The sequence below is a fragment of the Vipera ursinii genome (genome assembly GCF_947247035.1).
Source record: "Vipera ursinii genome assembly, chromosome: 5".
NCBI classification, from domain to species: Eukaryota; Metazoa; Chordata; class Lepidosauria; order Squamata; family Viperidae; genus Vipera; species Vipera ursinii.
The window spans coordinates 50,102,880-50,114,942 of record NC_139518.1 but is presented as its reverse complement, the minus strand read 5'-3'; the positions used below and the strand labels follow the sequence as shown (position 1 = coordinate 50,114,942).

The window sequence follows — 12,063 nt, the reverse complement described above, 5'->3', positions numbered from 1 at the left end:
TGGCAATAGCTTCCTAATGATTCTTTGGACATCTTTAATCCCAATTTGTTTTTAGCAACATGCTTGTCTTGGCTTTTAATTACTACATTAATTAAATTTTCTTGTTTTCTTCTGATGTCTTTGCAGCCACTAATTACTCTAGAAGGGACCATCACATTTACCTTCTCTACGGAAGGTATGAACATAATCACAGTACAAGTTTCTGCAGGAAACACAATTCTGCAAGACACCAAGATGATTGCTGTGTATGGTGAGCCTTGTTTTCGTTCACTCTTTGTTGATTTATTCCTTAGGTTTCCATGGCCATTTCCCCTTTGCTGGATTTTTGGGTTGAAAAAAAAGAAGAACACAAGGACAAGAGTATACAAGACAACTATACGACAATCAGATCAATCAAGAGCTTTGAAGTTAAATTTATATGTATTACCTTTTATAATTTCAAGGATCTATTTATCCATCACAAAGTGCATTCTTTATACTTCATAACAGATTTACACCAAGAGAAATTCTTACTTTTCAGCAATTCAACACCTGGGTTATATCTTCAAACAGAAATAAACACATGATTTCGACTGAGAGCTGCACTTTGAATTTTTAAAATTTTCCCTCAGTGACCATTTTTGTTGATACAGTGATATCACCAGGAAACAAAATTAAGATTTAAGGGACAAAGAAGCAAAGGTAGGGATAGGTTTAGGGATAGGGACAAGGATAGGGATAGGGATGAGGATAGGGATAGGGATGAGGATAGGGTTAGCATTAGCAATAGGTTAAGCAACTGGATTATCTAATAGAACCAGGAAGCGTCCTGATGTAAATTATCCTCTAGAAGAACAAATGCTGCCTTGATGGAATGTGCAGGTATATATATATATACACACACATACATATACATACACACACACACACATTTGTCATGGCTTTCCTCCCGAGTAGCAAGCGTCTTTTAATTTCTTGGCTACAGTCCCCATCTGCAGTGATCTTGGAGCCCAGGAAAATAAAATCTGTCACTACCTCCATTTCTTCCCCATCTATTTGCCAGGAATTGAGAGGGCCATATGCCATGATCTTGGTTTTCTTAATGTTAAGTTTCAACCCAACTTTTGCAATCTCCTTCTTCACCCGCAACAAGAGGCTCTTTAGTTCTTCTTCACTTTCTGCCATTAGAGTGGTATCATCTGCATATCTTAGGTTGTTGATATTTCTTCCGGCAATCTTAATTCCAACTTTTGATTCATCTAGCCCTGCCTTTCTCATGATGTGCTCTGCATATAAGTTAAATAGGCAGGGTGACAATATACAGCCTTGCTGGACTCCTTTCCCAATTTTGAACCAATCAGTGGTTCCGTGTCCAGTTCTCACTGTTGCTTCCTGGCCCACATATAGGTTTCTCAAGAGACAAATAAGATGGTCTGGTACTCCCATCTCTTTAAGAACTTGCCACAGTTTATTGTGATCCACAATCAAAGGCTTTGGCATAGTCAATGAAGCAGAAGTAGATGTTTTTCTGGAACTCTCTAGCTTTCTCCATGATCCAGCATATTTTAGCAATTTGATCTCTAGTTCCTCTGCCTCTTCGAAATCCTGCCTGTACTTCTGGTAGTTCTCGATCCACATACTGCTGGAGTCTAGCTTGTAGGATTTTAAGCATAACTTCACTAGCATGAGAAATGAGTGCAATGGTGCAATAATTTGAACATTCTTTGGCACTGCCTTTCTTTGGAATTGGAATGTAAACTGATCTTTTCCAATCCTGTGGCTACTGCTGAGTTTTCCAAATTTGCTGGCAAATTGAGTGTAGCACTTTTACTGCATCATCTTTTAAGATTTTGAATAGCTCAGCTGGAATACTGTCACCTCCACTAGCTTTGTTGTTGCTCAGCTTTTCTAAGGCCCACTTCACTTCACATTCTAGGATGTCTGGCTCGAGGTCAGTGACCACCTCATTGTGATTATCAGGGACATTAAGCTCATTGTTGTATAGTTCTTCTGTGTAATTTTGCCACCTCTTCTTAATCTCTTCTGCCTCTGTTAGGTCCCTGCCATTTTGGTCCTTTATCAAGCCCACTTCTGCATTAAACGTTCCTTTTACCTCTCCAATTTTCTTGAAAAGATCTCTGGTCCTCCCTATTCTATTGTTTCCTCTATTTCTTTGCACTGTTCATTTAAGAAGGCATTCTTATCTCTTATAGCTATTCTCTGGAATTCTGCATTCAATTGGGCATGTTTTTCTTTTTCTCCCCTGTCTTTCGCTTCCCTCCTTTCCTCAGCTATTTGCAAAGCTTCCTCAGACAGCCGTTTTGCTTTCTTGCATTTCTTTTTCTTTGGGATGGTTTTGGTTGCTACCTCTTGTACAATGTTGCAAACCTCTGTCCATAGTTCTTCAGGCACTCTGTCTATCAGATCTAATTCCTTAAAACTATTTGTCACCTCTACTGTATATTCAACAGGGATATGATTTAATTCATACCTGAGTGGCCTAGTGCTTTTCCCTACTTTCTTCAGTTTAAGCCTAAACTTTGCAATGAGAAGCTCATGGTCTGAGCCACAGTAAGCTCCTGGTCTTGTTTTTACTGACTGTATAGAGCTTCTCCATCTTTGGCTGCAGAGCATATAGTCAATCTGGTTTCTGTGTTGACCGTCTGGTGATGTCCATGTGTAGAGCCGTCTCTTGGGTTGTTGGAAAAGAGTGTTTGCTATGACCATCGTATTCTCTTGACAAAATTCTATCAGCCTGTGCCCTGCTTCATTTTGTACTCCAAGGCCAAACTTGCCTGTTATTCCAGTTATGTTTTGGCTTCCTACTTTAGCATTCCAATCCCCCATGACGATAAGGACATCATTTTTGGGTGTTAGTTCTATAAGGTGCTGTAGGGCTTCATAGAACCGGTCAATTTCATCCTCTTCAGCACCGGTGGTTGGGGCATAGACTTGGACTACTGTGATATTGAATGGTTTGCCTTGGATTCGAACTGAGATCATTCTGTCATTTTGAGGATTGTATCCCAGTATTGCTTTTCCTACTTTTTTATTGACTATGAAGGCTACTCCATTTCTTCTGGGGGATTCTTGCCCGCAGTATTATATCTGATGGTCATCTGAATTAAATTCACCCATTCCTGTCCATTTTAGTTCGCTGATACCTAAGATGTCGATGTTCAGTCTTGTCATCTCTTGTTTGACCACGTCCAGCTTTCCTTGATTCATGGATCTTACATTCCAGGTTCCTATGGAGAAAAAATCTTTACAGCATCGGACTTTCCTTTCACCACCAGACACATCCACAGCTGAGCGTCCTTTCGGCTTTGGCCCAGTCGCTTCATTCTTTCTGGCACTACTAGTACTAGCCCTCTGCTCTTCCCCAGTAGCATATTGGACGCCTTCTGACCTGAGGGGCTCATCTTCCAGCGTCATATCGTTTTGCCTTTTGGTACTGCCATAGGGTTTTCATGGCAAAGATACTGGAGAGTTGCCATTTCCTTCTCCAGTTACAGCATTACAGTCTGTTAAATGCAGTGGAAAGATGAACGTTTAGGAGCTTTTTCTACAGCTATTTTCTCCTCCTCTCTTTCTTCCTCAGTTGTGATTATCTGGACCACTGCAATATAGGTAGTCCTTGACTTACAACACTTCACTTAGTGACCATTCAATGTTACAACAGTACTGACAAAAGTGACTTATGACCATATCTCACAGTTATGATCATTGCAGCATCCCCATGGTCACTTGATCAAAATTCATATACTTGGCAACTGATTCATATTTATGACAGTCGCAGTGTTCTGGGGCCATATGATAATCATTTGTGACCTTCTGATAAGCAAAGTCAATGGGCAAGCCAGATTCACTTAACAATTGTGCTACTAACTTAACAACTGCAGTGATTCACTTTACAGTTGTGGCAAGGAAAGTCATAAAAATTTGGGGCAAAATTTACTTAACAACTGTCACACTTAGCAACAGAAATTTTAGGGTCCATTATGGTCATATTTCAAAGGACTACCTGTACTTTACAAAGATACCTTTGATATCTTTCAATGTATAATCCTTTAAAATCTTTCAAATGACCTTTTTTACATCAGGGCATTTGTAGTTGAACTACAAAGTAACTAATTGAGAAATAATTACAAGAACCATATTGCATCCTGGGATCATGTAAAAAGCCCTTAGTTGGTGATTTAGGTATAGGCTAATCTAGCTGTATTACAGGACACAGGTGTCAAACTCGATCTTATCACATGACGTATTGTGATGTATTGTGATGTTTTTTGCCTTTGCGGAGCCAGGGTGTGCGTGGCCTGTACATGACACATCTGGCCTGTGGGCTACCAGTTTGACAGCCTTGGTACAGGGCCTCACAATCTGCAGGGCATCACAATAGTTTAGAATATCAGTTTTCTTATATGAAAACAAGTTCATTTTTCCTCATGTCGATAAAAGTGACTGATTACTTATTTTGTCAGCATTGTTTGTCTGTATATTAAAAATATGTTTAAAATTACACTTAGACAGACGACATTATTTATGAGAGAGATCCAGTCAGGCAAATGATCAATATGTAATCAGTAAATGCATTCATTTGAAAATAATTTGTAGTTTTCACTTTAAATACATTGCTATTAAATAATTAAAAGGCAAAATGTATGTTTTCAATTTATTTGCGGTGATCCAAGATCCTCTTTTAGTCTGCAAGTTTGTGAGATCTTGTGTAACTTTTTAACAAGGGGCCTATATGTTTTACATAGCTTAGGGCCTCAAAAAGTCTAAATTCAGCAGTGTTAGATATTTTGGAGGGTGTTTGTTAGTTAGAATTTAAAATATTAGTCTGTTTCTCTTTGTCTAAATGTATGCTATTTTAATGTGAGCACCATTTAATAACTTGTGGTTCTGTTTTTTTCTTTCCATTTCACTCTTTTTCTCTCTTTTCCTTCTAGAGCATTTTCAGTCTTTACGGCTTTCATTTTCTCCAAATCTGGATGAATACAATCCAGATATTCCTGAATGGAGACGGGACATTGGTCATGTCATTAAGATAGTTCTAGTTGAGGTAAAGTAAAGTTGCATATTTTATTGATATGCTTTACCTTCCACTAATTTCTTTGAAAGGAGCATTTAGAAGATGCTGCATCTAATTTAAGACACAAAATGATTTATAGGAATATTGCTTCCATTTCTTAGATTAATATGAACAATTTTCATTCATTTAATTTCAGATTATTTTTTTAAAAAAATAAAAATAAAAAGTCTGTATTCACACACACATACAATTTTATACACACACGCACACGCACAGAGAGAGAGTTACAGATGCTTGTTCTCACATCATTGTAATTGTGTTCTTTTGCAGCATGCTAAAAATGGAGTTGTATTTCTTTCTTTTTTTACTACCTGGGGAAGAAAGTTTTAATTATATAGTTTGGTATCTTTATCTTGTATTCCCATCTTTGTATGCTGTTTAAGTCTAACATTTTGTCCATATGGGTCATTGCAGTCTGTCCTGTGTCTGTGTTAGATGATCATGTAATTCATTAATAACTCTTCATCATACTTTCTCAATGTTATGGTGCAGAATAATACAGATCAAGGGATACTGGGACCATTGTGCTAAATGAACGTGGAATTAATCCATAGTTCTGTATTACTAATTATCTATGAAGGTCTGGAATTGATAAGAACAATTCAAGAACATGATGAAATATAGATAAGAATATTTTCACTGTAAATAGTTTTCAAGTATTGAGGTATGGAAACAAATTTTCTTGCCAGGATGCAAGGAATATTTCTGTACAAAATTTGAATACCATAGTAAGACATAAAGAATGGCTAAACATGGGCTGCCATATTACTGTAGACTCACCATGATTTAAACCTGCACAGATTAAGCTGTCATCAACAATGAGAATATGAAGGCCAAAAGTGACATAGGAAAGCTATAATAAGGCCACATAAAATATACATTAAAACTATGTGTACCATAGGGAGAACACCCTTTTCTTAAGCTGGACTCATCAATTCAAGGGATCCATTTCAGACTTTCTTGAATTCTAGGCTGATGAATTCCAATAGTTTTCAACCTGAAAATACACCGGAGGAGTGGAGGGGCGGGGAGGAAGTGACATCATTTATGATATGCTTGATGCAAATTAGATAATGTTATTATACCTTATAGCAGATAAGGCAGGGGTGTCAAACTCACAACGTCACTGACATGTTGTGACATATCATGACTTTTTTCCCATTACCGGCATTGGGGTGGGTGTGTTTGCGGCATGACGCATCTATCCTGGAGGCCGGCAATTTGACATCCCTGATATATTTAATAGATTTTATGGCTCCCCCTCCCAAAAAAGTATGTTCAAGCGGTACAAGCCTTAATTATAAAATATCCACTCATTCATTCATTTTATATAGCTACCTTTTTGATATGTGATTCTGAGAGATGTTCAAAATTTTAAAAAAGTGGGTCTTAAAGGATTTTAATATAGTTAACCATTTTTAGCAGAGGTAGTTAAATCAACTAGAAACAATAGAGATGGTCAGGATAGTCTTAAAAATCATCCTGTCTGAAATATTGGGAAGAAGCCAGGTTTTTAGAGCCTTTTGGGAGACAAGCAGGGTCAGGACATCCAAATTTTGGTGGGAATGTAGAGTAGGTGTGTGGCAGAGATGTCTTGCAGTGTATCATATGACATTGTTTAAATGATGCCAAGCCTTTCAGATCTTATTGAATAGCAAAGATAATTGTAAACAGACAGTCCCATATAACCAGCACCTGGGCATTCTTATATGCATATGTATTCCTATACAGAATGTACTAGAGGTTCTAATTTTAACTTATGTTATTATAACTATCTCAGTAGCCATGTTTATATAAATACAAAGAGAACCCCTGATTAATTAAGTTAGTCTGATATATTATGTGTGGTAGAGCTCCCACTGTTCTTTTCTACATCCAGTGCAATCAGACCTTGAGCTGTGTAAGATCCAAACAGGGTTGTTATATGACTTTTCACCTCTGTTTATCAAATTTTTAACATTTTTTTCTTTCAAATTCTTCCAAATTTGAACTTCAGAATTAATTGGTTCGTGCATAGCAATTCTTGTTGGGTTATTTTGGGTCTAATATTGTTTTTTTTTTAATTTCTATATTGATTTTGTAAATACCACACTGTGTGATACAATGTTTATTCATGTCATTCATGTTCATTAATTAATTTTCTTTGCAGATAGTTTTAAAGTGTATATTTTTAAGTCCCAAAACCCAGCAATCACATTTACCACTGTCCAAGATTCTCTTCTGAGAAATGCCTATATAGGAAGGGGAATATAATGCTTATCAAAAAGTGGAAAATGGATTTTCTTGGTGGAAGATGTAGATTTGAATGCAATTGTATTTTATGATGAGACTGTGAGCACAAGAAGCAAAAAAAAACAGAAAAAAAAGAAAAACCAAGCAATTCTAGGTTTAAAGGTGGTGTGCATTTTTATTTATTATATATATTAATGAAGAATATTAAATGTTGGAATAAATAGAATGATGGGATATAAATTAAATAAATAAAATTATTTGTATTAATAATGTCAGTAAAGTTAGAAAAATATATATATTAGAAGACAATCAGTTCAAGTATATTTTAGCTACAGAGGCAAAAATTTGGAAGTATAATGTATTGTTTCTTTTATTAGGCAACAAGCATTTCCAGTGAACAAATTTTGGTAGCGATCCTGCCAGGGTTACCCACCTCAGCTGAACTCTTTATTTTGCCCTATAAGAATACCAATGGAGAAAGTCAAGAAACAGCTGAAGATCTGCAACAGGTATCTGGTTCTTTGGGGTTCTTTTTAGGTTACATAATATTATTGAACTATTAAGAAATTTGCATTAAGCATTTCTGGAAAGTGGAGATCACATACATCTCACATTAATATTAATTTATATTCATTTTTATTTTTACTTGTATTATTCTTGATTCTATAACCTTTCATTGTTCTCTAAATTGTTCCTTCAGCCACTGAATAAGTACACATTAACAAATTTAAAGGAGACAAAAAAAAGGCTTGGGATTTCATAGTCTTAATAACCCAGGTTTTGTCAACAGCAACTCATGTCCTCATCATCTTAAGACTGGATTACAGCAACATTCAGTTCTTGGGGTTGCCTTGGAAAGCCACATGGAAACATTAGCTCAGGGGTGTCAAACTCGCTACATTATATGACATGTCGTGATGTATCGTGACTTTTTTTGTATTGCTGGAGCTGGGGAGTGTCCATATGATGCAACCAGCCCATGGGCCGGCAGTTTGGCACCTCTGCATTAGCTGCTATAGAATGAAGTTACCTGGTTGCTGGAAAATGATAGTCCCATAGAGTGTTACTCTTATGCTTGGAACACTGCAATTTTAATCAAAAGAGTTCAGTTGGTTTTAACCTGTAAGCCGTGGTTTGTATCCAGGTTTTCTTATCTGGATCTAATCAAGCTTAGAATCTACAACTTAAATAATGGGAGTTTATTCCAAAGCATCTATCTTTGGGGGGTGGGGGTGGGGGGGGAGGAAATCAAATACAGTTGACATTTTAGATTTTGGTATAACAATTTCTATTGCAGCACTATTTCTATTAGTATCACACTAATAAAACAGGATGAATGGAAGATTTTGGCTTCATAAAGAATTATACACACACATAAATATATTTTTGATTGAGGATTTCTGGGGGATGTAAAAGTAGACTTCACATTTTATGGTAGAAAATCTCCAGTCCACAGACAGAAGGGAAAAAAAGGAAATGAGCTGAAACATTTTGTTTTATATTCTAAAGAAGTCTAACTCAGAAAGGCTTTCATGATTACTGACTCTTTATTGCCTTAGAAGTCCTCAATGACCTGTTCTTCCCACTTTCTGATAATTTATATATAGTTTTGGTAGAAAGGGATGTGTTAATTTCTTCTCTTGTAAGTCTGTAAGTCTGCAAAGTCCTAATATTAAATTTCTCATTAATGCAAATATATTTTCATTTGAGTAATGAATCAATTTATTACATTTGTGCTTAATCAGCTAGTCAGTTTTACTTTCCTTGACTTTGAATTCTAATAATGATAAATTAATTGTTTAAAATCCTTCAAAGTAACATTATATTTTGTTGGATGCCAGCTCTAATATCTTTACAATATTTGGGTAATTGTCCTACAATTATGCATATATGCAAAGGCCTAACACCAAGAACTAGTAGTTCCTTTAAAAGCTGGTACTTCTTTATAGAGCAGATTTTGGATGTTCTGGGAAAGTCCCACTATGATTCAACTGACTAAAATTATTTTTTCTAAAATTTTGGGCCCTCATAATTTCTAACACACAAATATTACATTCAGGCCAAATTCAGAGGAGTTCAGTCTGTTCCTTAAATCACTCTAGTTTTTTATGCCTGTGGTTGAAGTTTCTGCTCAGATCAATACATTCAGAACAGTACATATTAAAAATATTACAACACCTCCAGTGATTTTAGTTATACTTTATCCCATATGAGTTTCTTATGGGACATTAACCATGTAGATAACTTTTTACCCTGAAAGGTATAGTATTTAATCATTTTTAAAAATAAATAATAACAGCAGAAAATACATAAGTCACTGGAAATGGTAATAATCCAATTTTTCAACTGAAATAAGATTATCTGTATTTAGACATTCTTAATTAAGCTGTAAAGTTAAGTGTGCCAGCATTGGCACAAGCTGAAAACTTTAAAGTTTCTATGTTTATGATGAGCTCATAAAATTTGTAACTCATGAACCTGAACAAATTTTAGTTTTCCTAAAAGAATATGTTCAGCACTGTTTTATTATTGATATGCATTTTATATTTAATAAAGTTGTTCTTGTTGTCAGTACAAGGCTTTAGCTGGGTTGATTGAGTGATTGTGTACTTTTGGTAACCTAGTGATCACATAGATAAATTTTATCCATAATTATCTGTCCCTAACCTAGTCCTTCAGGTCTTCCAATAGTGCACCCAAAACTTTGCTGCTGATTACTTCTCTTTCTTTCCATATTTCTCAGCTTCTCCAGACAGCTAGATATATAAGTCTCCAAAATACCATAATTTAAGTGTGATCATTTGTGTCATGAGTGAGAAGTCTGGATTAATTTATCCAATAATCCATTAGTTTGTGTTTTTAGCAGATGTAATAATATATGGGAAAAACCTTGGGAGATTGACAAAGAGATGCTACTTAGGGAACTATTAGGTAAGAGACATCATAGTCCCCAACCGCATAATGGTTGCTACATAGTGGGAATTTCACTGTCAGCCTTACGATTATGTCATCTCTCTCAGGTAAATCATACTGGAAACAGGACTAGATTAACTTATTTTATTTTATTTTAAGCCTATTTTAACAGAATCTTGTAAGTCTGAAAGTATAGACTTCCTGCTGCCAATTTTAAGTGCTTGATCTATTTGGGTGGATCTGTCTTAATTTTTATTTTGACTGTTCAGCCACTGATAGCTCCTGTCTCTCCTGTCTGATTTATCTGTTTTCTAGGCAGCATCTCTTCTCCTTGTTCCCCAAGGTCATCCCCACATTCCATTACACAGATAGTCCAAACAGGAAATATGACCAGATAAAGTAATTCTACTTTATTGTAAAGCTACATTAACAGAAACTTTCAGTTCTGAAAATTCTCCCACTGTCATCTTTACAGCTTGAGAAGTAGGGAGGGTAAGTTCTGAACCTCTTGCTCCACCCATTATGCTATGCTGTCTCTTGCCTGACAATTCCCAAAGCAGCATCTCTTAAAGTCTTTCCCACATACAAATACAACAGTCCATGATTTTCTCAGGAGCCTTCTCCAATACCAATGTTCAAGTGTCAATACTGTTTTTAACCTATTTCTTCAAAGTTAATTTTCTCATAACTTCATATACCAGCCAGAATCTGATTTAATCCAGAAAGATTCTGTTAAATCAGCCTGAGATCAGTCTAGTTCATTGTGCCTGGTTTTGAAGTTTATGCTCAGTAGCCAGAACAATGCATATTAAAACTGTTGCTTGATTTCATATGGTGATTTTATTCCTTTTTTATCCCATATGAGATCCTTATGGTACATTAAACATGAGAATAATTTTTCACCCTGAAAGACATCGTTTTAAATAGGTTTTATTCCTACTGAATTTGTGAATGTATGCTAATGATATAATAAGCTTCCTACTGAAGCAGCTTCCATCTGACAAAAATGCACTCCTGACTTTATAGTACTTACCTTAATTTATTGTGTAAGCCACAAAATTAGTTCACCCATCTTGCTGAATTCTCTAATCCATGATTTACAATGAAAATTCTGTGTTTATTTAATATTTTAAATCAAAGCAGGATTTTGTATGCAAAAGCAGAAGGAATGAAGCCACCCACTTTATTATAACACTCCAGAGACCATTTTGATAAATCCAATAATCATATAAGTAAAATATAATCAGAAGAGTAGAAAATTGTATAAAGGCACTTGAATGAGAGAGTGGGAGAAAAGTCTACGTAATATGTGTTATCCTACAACAAGAGATAATTTTTCTGAATTTCTGATTCCAACATTTGAACTGCTAAAGTTCAGCATCACCACACTGCTAATTAAACTGTGCTGGATTTATAACTGGACATAGCTGTAGGGATTCTATACACCAAGTAGTAAAAATTAGAAGACACACCAGCTTTTTAAAAATAAGACCAATATTATGCTCCAGTGGCTCCACCGATGAATGTGTACATAAAGAAATAGGAAGGAGAAGGTGTTCCAAATCTGCATTTTAAACTGCGGTATTATTCTGAAAAGGGACGCGGTGGCTCAGTGGGTTAGGACGCTGAGCTTGTCGATCAGAAGGTCGGCAGTTTGGCGGGTCGAATCCTGAGTGCCACGTAGCAGAGTGAGCGCCTGTTACTCGTCCCAGCTTCTGCCAACCTAGCAGTTCGAAAGCACGTAAAAATGCAAGTAGAAAAATAGGGACCACTATGGTGGGAAGGTAACAGCGTTCCGTGTGCCTTTGGCGTCTAGTCATGCCGGCCACATGACCATGGAG

General features: G+C 36.1%; 1 protein-coding gene across 1 annotated transcript in view; it reads left to right on the top strand.

Annotated features, from left to right (window-relative positions):
- Positions 1-12,063, top strand: part of LOC310641653 (VPS10 domain-containing receptor SorCS1-like) — a gene marked incomplete at its 3' end in the record, with an annotated part of 432,565 nt that overhangs the window by 407,973 nt on the left and 12,529 nt on the right. Inside the window, 3 exon segments of the mRNA XM_083364890.1 lie at positions 127-250; positions 4,935-5,047; positions 7,687-7,818. Coding sequence (XP_083221016.1) covers positions 127-250; positions 4,935-5,047; positions 7,687-7,818 — 369 coding nt within the window.